The sequence below is a fragment of the Mytilus californianus genome, unplaced genomic scaffold, assembly GCF_021869535.1.
Source record: "Mytilus californianus isolate M0D057914Y unplaced genomic scaffold, xbMytCali1.0.p SCAF_6, whole genome shotgun sequence".
In the NCBI taxonomy this organism is placed as follows: Eukaryota; Metazoa; Mollusca; class Bivalvia; order Mytilida; family Mytilidae; genus Mytilus; species Mytilus californianus.
Window position 1 is genome coordinate 9,338,229 of NW_026262712.1, and position 18,512 is coordinate 9,356,740.

Here is an 18,512-nt window from a genome sequence, read left to right on the forward strand (position 1 = left end):
GTTGAGCCTGTGATTAACAGCAAAAGTAGGCGAGACACTGGGTTCCGCGGAACCTTTACGAATTTTATATATATTTGCTACGAATGTATATATGTTTACACGTGTTTAAAGATAATGTTTTGTAAAACCTAATTGTTTGTCAGCAGAGACAAGCATATATTTGCATGGGGGTAGGACAGTATAAGTACTTTGTCACAATTTCCTCTTTGAAAATAAATGTACGTAGCATGAGTGTTATAGGCTCATTTAGTTTTTTTTGTTCTAATTAGTATCAACGACCTATCATACCCAAGATATACTATTGCACTTATATTAGCGATTTATCTGTAGATATACATGTATTGTCCTTAACAACTGCTCCAGCATGAATGTTACTGTAAAGGATAATGAAAGGGATAACGACTAACATTATTATTCAATAGAATTATACTAAGTTTCGAATCGGATGAATGATGGGTCTATTTTGCAGTCACAGTGGGACAGTTTTGCATTATATCGTTATTTAGATTAACAATGGTCCGATATTCCTAATATTAGATAGGCACCATGAAAACCTCTACTTCACAAGTTATTATAAACAATCGACCATCAGACAAAATGGACAAAACGATTATGTGTCTGCACGTGTTCCTATGTTACAATGTTATCTGTAACATTTAAAAAAAATGAAAATAAAGTATTCATTAATTCATTCATGTTATGTTTTTGTCTTTTTAGAATCAATCGACATTTTTACCTAAAAATTAGTTTCATCATTGTAATGGCATATCCTTATTTATATACCTCAAGGATGACTGGTGGTAAAAAATAGGGTCACCATGAAATTGAGAATAGAAATTGGGAATGTGTCAAAGAGACAACAACCCGACTAAAAAGAGCAGAAAACAGCCGAAGGAAACCGATGGGTCTTCAATACAGCGAGAAAATCCCGAATCCGGAAGCGTGCTTCAGCTGGCCCCTAAACAAAAATGTGTACTAGTTCAGTGATAAAGGACGTCATACATAACTCCGAAATATATGAATGAAACTAAAATTAAAAATCATACAAGAGCAACAAAGGCCAGAGGCTCCTGACTTGGGACAGGCGCATAAATGTGGCGGGGTTAAACATGTTTTTGAGATCTCAACCTTCCACCTATACCTCTAGCCAAGATTGAAAATACAAACACACAGCAATACGCACAGTAAAACTCAGTTTATAAGCCTAAATGTCTAACAAGATGCCAGTTTTAAAATAGTTTTAAATAACTAAACCTTTTTTTAAATGTATAGCAGTGATGTATGGGAATATTTTCAACTACTTCATGTTTATGTTAATAGAAAAATGATTACATTTTAGAAAAGTTTTACTCGAATTACATATCGGAAATATCACATAACAACTTTATGAAATACACAAATGCAAGTAAAAAGTAAAACAACAAAAATATCGGACTCATCAAGCGAATGTAAAACAACTATCATATTCCGGACTTGGTGCAGTCGTTTCCTTATGTAGAAAAGGATGAATTAAACCTGGATTTATAGCTGCCTAAACCTCTCACTTAATTCTGCTAATTTATCTAAAGTTTTGAAGATTACTTATATATATATATATATATATATATAATTTTATTGGCTGTGTTAAAATATGCTCACAGGTGGGATAAAACAAAAGTTTATTATGTAACGCATATATTTATAATAACGATTTCCATCTGAAAAACATTACAATATGATTTTCAAGTTTTAACTTTTTGTCGAGCCTGCGACTTTTGTCGCAGAAAGCTCGACATAGGGATAGTGATCCGGCGGCGGCGGCGGCGGCGGCGGCGGCGGCGGCGTTAGCTAACTTCTTAAAAGCTTTATATTTTAGAAGGTGGAAGGTCTGGATGCTTCATACTTTGTATATGGATGCCTCATGTTACGAAGTTTCCGTCAGTCACATGTCCAATGTCCTTGACCTCATTTTCATGGTTCAGTGACTACTTGAAAAAAAGTTAAGATTTTTTGTAATGTTAGATTCTCTCTTATTATAAGTAACAGGATAACTATATTTGGTATGTGCGTACCTTGCAAGGTCCTCATGCCCGTCAGACAGTTTTCACTTGACCTCGACCTCATTTCATGGATCAGTGAACAAGGTTAAGTTTTGGTGGTCAAGTCCATATCTCAGATACTATAAGCAATAGGTCTAGTATATTCGGTGTATGGAAGGACTGTAAGGTGTACATGTCCAACTGGCAGGTGTCATCTGACCTTGACCTCATTTTCATGGTTCAGTGGTTATTGTTAAGTTTTTGTGTTTTAGTCTGTTTTTCTTATACAGTATGCCATAGGTCTACTATATTTGGTGTATGGAATGATTGTAAGGTGTACATGTCTAGCGGGCAGGTGTCATCTGACCTTGACCTCATTTTCATGGTTCAGTGGTCAAAGTTAAGTTTTTGAGTTTTGGTCTTTTTTTCTAATACTATATGCAATAGTTCAACTATATGTGGTATGTGCGTACCTTGCAAGGTCCTGATGCCCGTCACACAGTTTTCACTTGACCTCGACCTCATTTCATGGATCAATGAACAAGGTTAAGTTTTGGTGGTCAAGTCCATATCTCAGATACTATAAGCAATAGGTTTAGTATATTCGGTGTATGGAAGGACTGTAAGGTGTACATGTCCAACTGGCAGGTGTCATCTGACCTTGACCTCATTTTCATGGTTCAGTGGTTATTGTTAAGTTTTTGTGTTTTGGTCTGTTTTTCTTATACAGTATGCCATAGGTCTACTATATTTGGTGTATGGAATGATTGTAAGGTGTACATGTCTAGCGGGTAGGTGTCTTCTGACCTTGACCTCATTTTCATGGTTCAGTGGTCAAAGTTAAGTTTTTGAGTTTTGGTCTTTTTTTCTAATACTATATGCAATAGGTCATCTATATTTGGTGTATGGAAATATTTTATTATGTACCTGTCAGTCTTGCAGGTTTTATTTGACCTTGACCTCATTTTCACGGTTCATTGCTCAGTGTTAAGTTTTTGTGTTTTGGTCTGTTTTTCTAATACTATAAGCAATAGGTCAACTATATTTGTTGTATGGAAGGATTGCAAGCTGTAGTACATGTCTGCCTGGCATTGTTCATCTGACCTTGACCTCATTTTCTTGGTTCATTGGTCAATGTTTAGTTTTCTTGGTTAAGTCTGTATCTTAGAAACTATAAACAATAGGTCAACTATATTTAGTGTATTGAATGATTGTAAGGTGTACATGTATTTCTTGTTTGGTTTATATGACCTTGACCTCATTTTCTTGGATCATGTTAAGTGTATGTGATAGTTGTAGTAAAGCTTTATATTTAGGACTATCAACATAATATCAATGATTAGTAAAGAAGGCGAGACATTTCAGCGTGTGCACTCTTGTTAATGAAAGAACTATGCTTATCAAACTAAAATGTCAGTGTTGGCCGATTATGTAAAATAATTAAGGACACATTTTGTGAATGTTTTCTGGATCATTGGAAAGAGTTTAGATTGAATATTCTTGGCTAAATTATTAATTGATTGATTGTTGGTGTTTTAACGCCACTTTTAAGCGCCACTTTTGGGCTATTTCGTGGCGCCCAGTTTGTATTAGTGGATGAAGCCTGAGTGCCCGGAGAAAACCACCGACCTTCGAAAGGAAAACGGACAATCCTAGTCAATTAAGATTGGAGTCGAGTGCACCCACAGGAGTGGGGTTCGAACTCACAACCTCAGTGTTGACTGGCTAGTGATTACAGTAGTAAAACTAATTAGACCACTTGGCCACCGAGGCCCCTAATTTATTGATTAAATATCTATGAATTCATAAATATATTTTGAATAAAAGTAATTTTAAAATAGGTAAGCACTATGCAAGATCAGAATAAGCGCATACTTCCTAACATAGACTCTGATATGTAAAAAGATTTATAGATAAATCACAAAGGCTATGTATAACATGCATGTTGGATAAGTTGGAGATGAACAACATTTTATATGTGAACGTCCCCTTTATAATCTTTTGAGAAAATAGTTCTATGATAAGTTTTTTATAAGTTGTAAAAATTATGAAGTGTAAAACAAAAGTGCTAAGTTCAATTGACTTCATGTTCAGGGAAACCTGGTGGTATTCAAACTTTTTGGAACTTATATTGATAATGTTATGAGCTCCTAAAACTATCCATATAATACAGATATGTTCATTTGTAACCCATGTAGGAAAATTTTCCTGTTAACATTTTACATAATCTTTTTAATTACTGTTTTAACACATATGTGTATGGCTCTGGTCTGGTCGAGGCTTAAGATCATACAATAAAGTTTATTATATTCATATTTATATAAGATTGTCAAAATCATTTGTATCTCTCAATTATGAAAATATCATTGTTATAAAATACTTTGCTCATCGGGATACCTATACTTGGAATAAATATATATTTTTCTTTGTCTTGTCTTTAATTGCTATTCAAACTTTTGGTATATCTATAATAACTATAAAGATTTAAGGTTAACACTAAAAATGGCAACAAATTTTTTTTCATTTAATCCATATAAGGAGTAAACAAACCATTTCGCTCTTCCTTTTTTTTTTTTTTTTGCCTATTGTAGATCATTGCTGTTCATATTTACTTCTTGTATTTTTCTGAATTATCTTAAACGTATTTTCATTTTCGTAATTGTTATTTCACGTCGCTTGGAATCGAACTAACTTTTTAAAACCGATTATGTGCGACTCTATGCAGACAAGAGTAGTTTGGATAGATTTCTAATCTATTGACTCAGTGCTTATAAGTTTTACAAGTACTATTATAACAGTGTTGTTTGATTGTTTTTTTGTTGTTTTTTTTTTGGTTAATCAAGCAAATATGGTTAAAAGGGGACACGTCATATTTAACTTTACAAATATGTTTGAAATGAAACCGAGGACGGATTTTTTTTTTTTTTTTTTTTTTTTTTTTTTTTTTTTTCATTATGAGAAATTGTAATCCAATGTTTTTGTCTCTTTTTCTATTATATCTACTTTTAAATCTTAATATGATACTGATTTAATTTTTATTCCTCAAACATAAAAAGGGTAATAAAGGCTTCTATAGTGATATGTCGAACCAATTGTTCATATGAACACCAAAAGCAGTGTGACAAAAAAGTGAAGAACAAAGTCTTTCTATTGATTATTGGTCTACTTGTTTAAATATCGTTGCTAAATTTAGAGCTACATACAGATCTATTTAAAAATTTAAAAATATCAAGACTTGATTGTCCAATCATCCGTTTGATGTTGGCAAACAAGTACAAGGTTACAATAAAATATATGTACGTAGGAATAACTTTGACCTACCTTTCAAATGAATGTTTTTAAATGTGGAAAATACAATGAAATAAATGATGACTGCAATCGTTTAAAGACAAAGATTTTTTGTATGCAGACGATATATCCGGAACTATATGCATGAACACATACAGCTACGATCCCTCATTAAGATAGCTCGACAAAATGGCGACTGCGATTCTGCCAGTAGAGGAAGAAAATTATGTACGGATGAGTCTGCTCCTTACGGGAATTTCTCCACGTGCAGTTAGAGTCTGTTTTGATCGTGAATTTTCTCCGCAATGTTTATATTCTTCATTGAAGAAAGAATACACCAAACTAAATGAGCTTAAAAGGCAACATAGAATTAGTCAGAAACAATGGGATCTTCTGTTCCCGCCATCTCAAGGTAAGCACAGACTTGTTTGATATCAATTTACAATTAAACCCCATGCGTTAAGGTAATAACATAGATGTATAATTAGTGCTAAGAGAACATTCAATTGTCCATCTGAATCCTTTATCGAATGTTCATACATGTATCTTTGCTAAAAAATTGTTGAGAAATTAATAGAAAACAATTGTTCCCCTGCTTGTGTTTCCGTATAAAAAAACCATTTAAGTGAAGATGTGTGATATATTGAAATAAGAGAAAGGATTATGTGGCAGTGGTATGCAAAACAAGGTAAGCGTATTTTTACAAAATTAAACAAATTCCTACATGATTTATTATGATCTACCTCGCCCTCGTACGAAACAATTTAAAGAAAAGATACAGAAATTACAAATATCTACCTGTAAAGAAAGTACACTCGTCAATGCAAGTAATCACTGTCTCAGAATCCAATAACTGTTTATACATGATTTTAATGTTACCCTACAAAATTACTGTATATGTACTTTTTTGCCATGTTTTTATTTCTACAATGTCGCGGCAGGTATATTTTCGAGAGAAAATTAGAACACGCGAGTACAAATGCAGTTTATACATGCATAATAAATACCATTGAATGCGTATCACCGGAATATTCAACTGAACATGCATGATTGCTTTGTTTATCTTACAATAACCCGAATCAAAGTGTGCAACTGTTAAAATCACACCAGTGATCCATTCAGAAAATTATTTAAAGATAAACAGTAATAGATAATGCCCCAAGCCAAAGTCAATAACAAAAAAATCCAAAAAAAATCAATCGGGTAATAACCTCTAATGAATAGACTTCATTGAATAGTCTTTGTAAGAAATTTTTTATATTTTTTTTTAAAAAAAGACTAGATTATTGAACATTGAAATATTAAACCAATTTTTAATTTTTTAAGATTTTTTGAAATATCGCAAAATTAGATTCACGTGCATTCATAAGCAAAACTAATTTGGCGAAAATAAGTACTCGCGATAAAAGTACATATATGTAGTAGCACTTTCTAGGGCTAATAAAACACAATACTTTCTTCTGAGGTGGATTCGTTTTATTTCTTGATAAAATCAGGATAATAACAAATACTAAATCAATACCCTGCAAAATGAATACAATAGTAAGATTCTGACCGTTTATCAAGTAAATAATCTGGTACATAGGTTTCTATCCATGTAATATGATTAACAAATGTTTTACTAATAGAAATAGAAATAAATCTGTTCTGCATGTATTTACAACAATATGCTTATATTGTTGAAAGTATCTGACAAAGTTTAGTCCATATGCACTTAACGACTCATATTATATAAACAAGTCTAATATACGAACAATGACAAAAGCGGTTAACGCAATTTTTAACATAAGCAAATCAACAAAACTAAAGGCAAAACTGCATGCTGTATAAATGCCGTAGGCATAAAATAGCAACGAACAAATATACGAACATTACAAAAATAACACTTATCTTACCTCGCATGAGGTGCAAAGGCCTCCTGAATTATCTAATTGGAATTTAATCACATCTTCCCAGGATTACTAAAAATATAACCGTATAACAAATAAACAAATTGTAATCCATGCTTTACTGTAATAATCCACCTGTTTACGATATGTACTCTTAGTTAAAATAATCAATCAATACCACATAACTTTTATTATGTTTAATCTTCACCTTTAAAAGTATTTAACGCATTCATTCCGGAACACTCGAATTCTGTCACTATGTGTATTAGATTAATTATTTACCGAATTTGTTAAAAGTACTTTATTTATGAAAATATGAAAATAACGTCTCTTAAACAATTTAGTCAAACAGATAATACTTTAATGTACTTTATCTATTTTATATCATTTTAAAGCATTCATCTTGCATTCAACATTTACGCATCGGCCTTTCATTCTTAACATTCATTCTAGGTAAAATAATAAATATCGGGACTATTAACATATAATTAGTAACAGAGAAAGATAACTGACCTGTTTATAGAATATAGAACACTAAGAAAGATTACTCAAACTTAGAACAATATCAAACACATATGTCTATGTCCACCATTATATCAAAACGTGATGACCAGCATAAAGAACAAAAGAAATATAGCGCCAAAACATAATGACCAATAGAAATAAAGAAAGTGTGCGGTCCAATGAACCATGAAAAGAAATCCTTTGAAGTAAAATACAGTGAAACCAAAGTTACCCAAACCAGTAGAAAATGTCGTCTGTCAATAAGTCCAACTGTCAAATAAGCAAATAAAATAAACTAAGCAAATAAATATACATATCAATTAATTACAATCTGTAATAAATATACTTATACCTTCAATTAATCAATATAAGTCATATAATAAACAAAATACAACACTATAAACTAACTATAAAAATATACACAATTACTGTAAAACCTATAAAATACAGTCTACCACATATACAGGACTTTGACAATCAACAGTTGTACACCTTCATATTGTTTCTGGAATAAACAAATATTTGGTACTTCCAACAGACAGCATGAACTGTTAATTCCACAAGTTAAACAATATTGTCATTTCTGTCTCCACGCTTTATATATATTCGGAGAGACTTCGTTCGTAAAACATGTGTCTATCCACCATTAATTCAAATCGTTCATCGGATCTACGGATTTTAACAGCAGTAAACTACGAGCGCCTGAATTTACATTTTATGTTTCCAATAACCAAAATATTATCCTTATTGCTAAATTTGATTAGTTTTGTAATATACTTCCATGATTTTGTTAATGCAAAAACATAAATAAGATGTAATTACGCTAAACTAGTAAAAAGTAAAATCACAAAAATACTGAACTCCTAGGAAAATTCAAAAAGGAAAGTCCTTACTCAAATGGCAAAATCAAAAGCACAAACACATCAAACGAATGGATAGCAACTGTCATATTCCTGAATTGGTACAGTTATATTCTTATGTAGAAAATGGTGGATTGGACCTGGTTTTATAGCTAGCTAAACCTCTCACTTGTATGACAGTCGCATCAAATTCCATTATATTGACAACGATGCGTGAACAAAACAAACAGACATAATTGGTAAAAATGTCAAAAACAGGGGTACAGCAGTCAACATTGTGTTATAATCTTAATCACTAAAAAAAACAAACAAATATGTAACAAAGAAGCACAAAATGGCATATAGACCATGCATATTAGCAATTATTAAAGACAAGAATACACAAATTTACCATAGTACAATATCACAATGACGGGATATATAAGTACAGAGCCACATCATATATGTATCAAAGAAACATAAAAAGGCATATAAACAAAGCAAAAATGAAAGACAAGCATACATACATGTTTTACAATAGCACAATAACGGGATGTATACGAGAATAATCATAAACAATAACATAATGACAGGATGTACAAGTACCACAAGTATTTAATCATAATAAAAACAAACAAATATTTAACAAAGAAGCACAAAAAGGCATATATCAAATATAACAACCTCATTCATTGCTTTTTTATTTTTTGAATTTAATTTATGTAATGGTAAGTAATTTATCTACGATGAATGCCCCTTTAGTAAAACTTTAAGTGAGTATATAAAGTGGATACTGCAGTATTTATTTCGATATGTCATAATTTCTAGGTGTTCCTGATTCAAAAACATTTGACATCACTTTGATGATAACATTACTTAGAAATCTGACTCGTATGATTCCTCCTATGGGTGGTTTTGATTGTTTACCAACAGCTACAGAGACTACACTAGGTGCTGATTTAGCTAGAATAAAGTTTTACAGAAATCGCCTGGCTCATCTGGATGATGCAAATATAGACCACGATTCCTTCATTACTTACTGGGAGGATGTAACGGATGTATGTAATGTAATGCTGTATATATATCTATCATATTATCATATACATCAACTACATGTATAGACCAGAAATGTATCTCATCATTAGACATCTGACTTCTGTTCTTTGTTTACCTTTTTTAAATTATTTTCCTTTTAAAATTCTTGGATCGTTGAAAATCAAAATTGAGATTAGTGACAATGTCTATTTTTATGGACTGCGTTTAAGATTGACTAAAGTGGTTCCAGTGAGCCTTTATCACTCAAATGGCACTCATACAAATCTCGAATTCAAATATAAGACAGTGAGTCTCAAAGAACCCATTAGCAGTTCAAATGTATAAGGCATTTCTGCTTTGTAGTGCACTTGAAATTTGTATTTGACTTGACATTTTAGTGTTTTGAAAATAAACACTGCGAAGTATTGTCCTGACAGGCTTGTTTATATTGCCAGTGATTAGTCCTCTATAGACGAAACGTGTACAAATTTATAAGTCTTTGATACTTTTTTTTTTATCGAGAAACAATTTGATGACAAATGTCCAGGAGAAAACTTATGTGCAACCATTCTATTCCATTAAGGAGTTTATTATGAGAGAAGGGTTTTTTGTTTAACCACATTTTTTTACGACAATAGAAATTTTCCAAGAACCTCTTGACATAAATACAAAGCATCTTTTAGGAGATAATAAAATTTACCATGTCTCTTCTGAAACCACTTAGGAAATGAATGTCTAAAGATTTTGAAAACAGAATATATAATCTCATAGATCATGTCCATTGATATAGAAACTGAGAATTGAGTCCTCTGAAATCATTGAATCAATTGGTATCAAATTCTCATTTTAAACCATCTCGGGGACAAAATTTATCCCCTATAAATAGAACTACAATATAAATGGTTCTCTTGTATAAATAAAACCAATATACCCGCATTGTTATGTTTGTTTGCCCACTTGAAGTTTTCTCATGTAATATACTTATCAATGCCCGGAAGTACTAAAGCGTAAGCGAAACTACTCACAAATAAAATCATTGAACCCGACAGGACATTACTTGGCAGAGCAATCATTAGGATGTTTATTTTGAAAAAAGTAAAATAACAAAAATAACGAACTCCGGGGAACATTCAAAACGGAAAGTCCCCAATCAAATGGCAAATTTAAATTAGATTTGCCTGTCATCTAACTGACTTTACGATCGATTCTATCGTTAGATTTTATTTTTGTGCGATTCAGGTCTGATCTATTATATATATTTCGAAAACAATTGATTAAGGAGTCTGTTTAAATCTCAGGCAAATGAGTTATTAATAAATAATGCATATGATAAAGGTATATCTTTTGACTAATTCCATGGAAACATCATCGACTTCTTTTTCTAATATTGAAATTCAAAATTGAGTGATAGGGTATTGAAAAAGGTTATTATAAAGAAATCTTTTAATATCTCTGACAACTTATCTGCATGTATATGTGTATGGTCCTACTTTTATTAGACTATTTCGTCTCATTAAACAAAGCCATTCACATCATGGGGAAGCGTAATGAAAAATTACTATCTATTTGATCTACAACATATTTGTTAAATTGAAGACATTTCAGCAGACATTCGGTTTTAAAATTTGAACTACTGCCCAGGTTGTTTTTGTACTCATACAAAGCAGATTCCAAACAGAACCTTCTCAAGGACAAAAGGAATTTTGATGATGTTCTGTAAACCAATATAACCATCATTCTAATGAATGACACTGTGCTTACTTCTAATATAGCTTAGTGAACTTAAGCTGCATTTGTTTGCACCTGTCCTAAGTCAGGAATCTGATGTCCAGTAGTTGTCGTTTGTTGATGTGGTTCATAAGTGTTTCTCGTTTCTCGTTTTTTATATAGATTAGACCGTTGGTTTTCCCGTTTGAATGGTTTTACACTAGTAATTTTTTGGGACCCTTTATAGCTTACTGTTCGGTGTGAGCCAAGGCTCCGTGTTGAAGACCGTACTGTGACCTATAATGGTTTACTTTTATAAATTTTTACTTGGATGGAGAGTTGTCTCATTGGCACTCATACCACATCTTCTTATATCTATGAAGATTAAAAAGACTACTGAAAATAGAAGGTCGTTTATGATCTTGATTTTTTTCCTCGACATTGACACGAATGGACGACTTCAAAGTAGAATCTATGACAAACGTAAAGATTTCAACTATCCAAAAAGTCAACTTCCCATTTCTCAGCAGTCGCATACCCTTTCATTCATCGTATTACATAACTCAGTTGATACTTTAAGCTCGTGCATTTCAACATTATCCTGACTTCATTAACAGGGGTATTCTCCTTGCAAAAAAATTGATCCAACAGAGTTTTAAGGCACCAACACGAATTGATTGACCTGAAGGTGTAAGAGAAAACTATCTTCATGGAGCGGAGATGTACCAATGCTAACACAACTGTTTACTAAATATCACCACTCAAACTGTTCCCTTTAAACTGACGTTATTGTAAATTTAAACATATAAATTACTAGTATGCAATATTTCAAAGTCAATAGACCATGTCTGAGGGTGCACCAAATAATCTCCAGGGAAATGAGATGTATCAACGACAACTAATAATGCATAGCAAATATGTATGCCTTTGCGAATTCACAAATATTTGTCTGTTGGAACAATACTCCTGAAGATTCTTTGGGTCCATGTTGCTCTATAGTATGAGAATAAATGACTTTCATGTATCAATTATACTAATACTTACGATAATTAACTGGAAGAAGCTGAGTTTTGTTTAATTGTTTAATTTTTTATGTCAATATAGATAAGAAGTTACTAAATAAAGGCAACAGTAGTATACCGCTGTTCGAAACTCATAAATCGATAGAGATGAAAACAAATCCGGGTTACAAACTAAAACTGAGGGAAACGCATCAAATATAAGAGGAGAACAACGACACAACAAAAACACAACATTAAAATGTAACACTCACACGAACTATAATATAACAATGGCCATTTTCCTGACTTTGTACAGGACATTTTAAGAAAGAAAATGGTGGGTTGAACCTGGTTTTGTGGCATGCCAAACCTCCCGCTTTTATGCTGTTACAATGATAACAGACTTAACTTAACATATTCATATCGCTTAAGGTAACCTTATAATATTTCAGAATTGGCAAATATTTTGTTCAAACATTTCTTCACTCCTTCACGATTATCATTGAGCATGGAAAGTCTGATTGCGCAATTTTTTTCATTTCTACAGTTGAATGTTCTATAAAACTGAACTATTTGAAAGTCTTTAAGTGCAGCCCTTACATTTTTGCATTTGCATAAACAGTTTAACTTAATGCCTCTATTCTATAATCTTGCCTGTTTAATTCTTAATACATAAAATACATTCCAGGCGATAGGTCGAGTAGGAGGGCATCAATTTCGGCTGGAATGTGATAACTTGAAAACCAAACCTCTAGATCAAACCAGCCACGAAATAATGTTGGAAATCAAAAGTTCAAAGGATGAAATCAGAGACCTAAAACAGTCCTTGGAAAGTCTAAAGAAAGAGATTGAAATTTCTCAGCAGGTCACGATACTAGGGAATGTGAGAGGTAAACATCGTAATTTATGTACCTTGGAACACTTTCAAATGTTTAGGTTTTGGCGTCCTGATAAAGGCATTTCCAGCGAACGCATATGCAACTGTTATTTGTATAAATGAATAAATGAGGCCAGGTTGATAGATACAAACTAAGAGATCTGGATTTTACTTTTGAATGTCAATTCATGGAAGTCATGTTGGAATGTGCAAGACATCTATTTGAAAGTAAATTTGACAACTTAAAACGTGTAGTCCCCTTATGCCTTTTAGTATTTATACTGTGGTGCATTTTTTTTTTATATATATATCTAGCTTTCACATCTTTTGTTCTTGTGCATAAACGATGAAGATAAATGAATAAACGCTTTTTGTCGAATGGAAATCCAGTATCATAAGATTTTTCTAGGTAAAAACATTGAATGCTTAATTCGAACACCTGCAAAACTAGTTTCTGTTTCATTGTATTGAGGGGTACAATTTTGAATGGTAATCATGGTAAATAAAGGGAGGTCGTGTTGACGAATTGGTTGATAATGGGAGGTCAAGTTGTTGCATCGGATTGCGACATAGATTTCAAGTTCTTTGTCCCAAAGATAAAACTAGAAGTTAAGGTTGTAGAATTTAGATATCAGAATATTGAAAGGTGTGTTTGTAGCGTTGGAAGTGAAAGACAGTTTTGAAGCATTGGCAAGTAGTTTTGAATAGACCCAATGAGGAAAAATTGCTCTGTTTTAATGTTAGAAAAATATTAAGAAGATGACTTGTATTGTTGAAAAGTAAGAAGCTTACACTTACAGATCATGTAATTTTTAAATGAAAATGGGGTTGTAGAGGTCGGTTAAACTTAAATACTAAAGATTAATACTTTGATTTTAGGTTGTAACCTTGTCATTTGTCATTTTTGCGGGTAATCGTAGCTAGTGCCTATATATGAAACCCAAGCAAAGACAATTTAATGTATTACATCTTGATAAACGAAACAAATTCCAACATTATTCATTAATGGTATCACCAATGCAATGTCAAACAGTAAATGCCATTATTTGCATTATTCTAATCTGTTTGTAATATTTTTAATTTTTAGATGACCATGAAGATGTCATTCGAGACTGGGAAAGAGATGATGAGACATTTGTAGAAACAAGAGCATCAGAACATGTAATGTCGTGGCTTTCAAAATGTAATATAGCTGTTTTAACAGGGAGTTCCGGTACAGGAAAATCATTTCTCATCCACCATGTTGCTTTAGAGTTACATCGTCAGAAAAATTTTGATATAATACCTTTATCATTTGTAACGGCGCCTTCGGATATAATTCGTTATAAGAGTAAAATTAGAAATCAGGTTTTTGTAATTGATGATATATGTGGTAAAGGAACAATCAATGTGCAGTTTGTAAATATATGGAAAGACCTCAAAGAAAAGTTAAAATCTGTATTCCAATCATATTCCGTCGAAACAGAAGAAACAATAAGTGCAAAACTTCTAATTTCCTGTAGGCTTCAAGTGTTTAATGACTCACAGTTCAAATGTTTATCACTATTTACTGAAAATGCTGTTAATCTTGTATCTGAATCGTTTTGTCTTCTCGGAGATGAAAGAAAATTGATAATACAGAAATATCTAACAAGCGAACAAATTAATCATGTGATAGATCATTTGTGCGATTTTGACTTCTTCCCACTACTGTGTAAAATGTCCAAAAACTTGTCATTTGACAAACTAAAACTGCTCTTCACATCACCGATTAAAACAATAAAAGAAGATATTGAATATATGATAGAATCGGGAAAAAACTACCAATTATGTGCCTTAATTTTATGTATTTTGTTTGAGAAAGGAATTAAAGAGGAATGGCTTAAAAGTAGAGTGAAAACGAGTCCTATAACATCAAGAAAAAAACTTATCGCTTTAAACTGTAACATTGATTTGGAAAGAGAACTCGAAAGACGATCTTTAGAAAACGGATTTTCGACATTATTGGGAACGTTTCTGAAGAAAAATGGAACAAAGTACAGCATAATTCATGACAAAATATACGATATTGCATCCGTTGTATGCGCACAGACATTTAAAGAATGTTTTATTAGATTTGCCAATGGAAAGTTTATCGGCGATAGATATATATTTGAATCGATTGAAACAAATCCCACTGATGACCTTGTTGTACTTTCGGCAGAAATGGAAGAAGATTATTTTCAAAGACTTGTAGACGATTTGAAACAACTGGATGTCTACAGCACCCTACATAATAAACAATTAGTCCACAAATCATTTCGAGAAAAATTTCTAAGATATCTTAACAACAATGCCGAGGATTTGAAGGATTCGTTCAACCTAATTGACAAGAATGGCTTAAAATTGGATGTGGGGGAAGTCCATTTTTGGGATGAATCTGACATTGACGATACGAACGATGAATGTAGAGTAAGGGACATTACGTTTCCGTTAATAGAAGCAGCTACCGAGGGGTATGTTGATATTGTTGACTTCCTAATCAAAATGAATTGTAATATAAATCATATAGACAGCTTTGATAGATCAGCCTTATATAAAGCTTGTAAAGGCGGATTTCATGATGTTGTCAAAATTTTATTAAACCATGGTGCCGACCCTTCTTTGTGTCATGAAGACGAATCATCTCCATTACATATGGCATGTCAAGCAGGAAATGATATTATTGTGCAATTGCTTCTTGCTAAAAATGTTGATGTCTGTAAATTTGACCGACACTATGTATCACCGTTACGCATAGCATGTGAGCAAGGACACATAAATATAGTGAGACTTCTACTTCAGAATGAAGCTGACGTTAATGCCACCGATATTTGGATGAATCATTGTCCTCTCCAGATGGCATGTAAAGCGGGCCATTTAGATGTAGTGAAACTGTTGCTTGAAAACAATGCAGATGTAAACAGTCGGTCTAAATTCCATGACACTCCTTTGAGTTTGGCATGCGAGGGTGGTTATGCTGATATAGTTAGAGTATTACTAGAAAACAAAGTTGAGGTTTTTAAAACAATACCCAGCAAATCGCCTCTGCTAATAGCTTGTGAAAATGAACATGCAGGGATTGTGAAAATGTTACTGGAAAGCGATACAGATATATATCCAGATATATATGAATGGGATAGAAGCGTAAATTCACCCTTGGCTGCTGCTTGCGCAAGTAACCAAGTTAATATTATGCAGATGTTATTACAGAAATGTAGCGACCAAATTTCTTGTTTTGACAGGTGGTTTTCTATGCGTACGGCCTCGTTTTTTGGTTGCACAGACATTGTAAAAATATTTATGAAAAACGCAGATCTTCTTTTAGGTGAAGAAGGCCATAGTTTGATAAATGAGTCTATGTATTTAGCATGCAAAGGAGGAAATATAAAGACAGTTCAATATTTTCTGTCTCAAGGTATTGGTGTGTTTCAATACTCCGATACTGGCCAATCATTACTTCATGCAACCTGTGAATCTTCTCGTGATAATGAAGATCACAAATCTGTTATAAGTCTGTTGATTCAAAATAAGTTAGACATCTCCAAACCGGACAATAATGGAGTATCACCTTTACATTTAGCCTGTCAAAATGTTTCGTTTTCTTTAATTGAATTTCTTATAAGCAACAAAGCGAATGTCAATATGCGAGACTATCATAACAGGTCACCTCTACATTTCGCCTGTGAGAGGAGAATTAGACCAGATATCGATATCATTGAAATATTGCTTAAAAATAAAGCAAACTTAAAATTGTGTGATAGCACCGGAAAAACTCCCCTTCATGTAATTTGTGAGAGATGTAACTTCTCGATATATAACCAACGCGAGATCAATAACTCTCCTATGTTTGTCATGGACATATCAACGAAATGCAAGTCGATAGTCAAATTACTAATTGGTTATGGAGCAGATGTGAATGCACGAGACAATGAAGGAGAAACTCCTTTACATAAAGCATGTAGGTATGGAGATTATGAACTGGTAAAAACAATACTTTCCTCGAAGAAATCAGACCCCAATTTACGTAATAATGCTGGTTAGACACCATTGCATTTAGCTTGTAAATTCAGCCACAAGTACATAACCAAGATATATGGGATACATGTCGATAGTATTGAAGAAGTTAACGAAGGAAACTCGTCTCTTCTTATATCTTCAGAAACTTTGAAATCCATTGAGGAACAACGCAACTATTATATAGAAAAGGGTGATGTGGATGAGGCGAGATATCTGAATTCCAAATATGATATCCTGAAACAGATTATTTCACTTTTGAATGAGTATGATGCAGACATGTTCCAGTCATGAAGACAGAAATACACAGAAGATATCCGTTTTTAATAATTCTGGTAATCAGAAAAAAATAATAACACTGACCGTTAGGCGTTACCTTTCTAACGATAATAAAATTAAATTCCATGAATATGTACCGACAGAACTGACTTTAAATCTTTATTATCAATATTCAAGCTCCATGTATAATAGGCCTGGGTAGAACAATCGTGAATAGAACAAATAGTACATTTTCTATGTTTAATATACAAGGTATACTGTCATGACTATACACACTAAATATGAATATACAGTGTTTAAAGAATCACATGTTGAATTTAAGTTTTATTCTTGATTAGTTGTTTTGCATATTTTTGAGGTATTAAATGTCATGACTGTACTGATTGACTGTTATTTTTATAAAGGAGATTCACTTGACTGAAAACATAATTTTTGCCAAAAAATGTTAAAAATTAAGCATGTTTGGTAATAATAATGATAAATGTTATAACTCATAAGAAGTCAGTTAAAGTAAAGTGATACATGTATAGACTATATCTAAAACATTTGATAAAAGCCTAATTATCAGATAGAAAGTCTATGAAAGTATGTACATAAACAAAGTGAAAAGCTTAGATGTATAGTGTAAGAAGTTTTAAATTTTTTCTTTGATAATTATCAGTACATTCAGACAAGTCAATATATAAGATTACAAGAGTTATCTTTCTTATTACATGTAGTATAAAATTGTAATTGTTCTTGTTAGCCATTGGTATATAATTTTCTTTGTACATAGTATAAAAACTTGGTGTCAAGTATAAAAAATGTGTTTATTCACAAAGAAATCAAAATTACATATCAGTTGCTGGAATATAAATGGTTTTAAAAGTAAAGGGTACAATAAATATCAAGACTATAGATTTTTATGAGAAATAGAAACAAAGGATATTATTAACATGCTATACTCCAAATGGATGTAGCGTTGTAGACTATTTTATTGTATCAGAAAATTTATTATCAAAGGTATGTTTTTTTAAAGTCCATAACTTATTGGGCGATCTCTCTGATCATTGTCAGACTTC

General features: G+C 32.3%; 1 protein-coding gene across 1 annotated transcript; it reads left to right on the forward strand.

Annotated features, from left to right (window-relative positions):
• The first annotated feature begins 1,384 nt into the window (after positions 1-1,384).
• LOC127704622 (uncharacterized) lies at positions 1,385-17,467 on the forward strand. The gene is made up of 4 exons (XM_052208739.1): positions 1,385-5,718; positions 9,367-9,596; positions 12,970-13,171; positions 14,246-17,467. Exons 1-4 carry the CDS (start codon positions 5,496-5,498, stop codon positions 17,197-17,199), a joined length of 3,609 nt encoding a protein of 1,202 aa, XP_052064699.1. The 5' UTR covers positions 1,385-5,495; the 3' UTR covers positions 17,200-17,467.
• Positions 17,468-18,512: the final 1,045 nt, after the last annotated feature.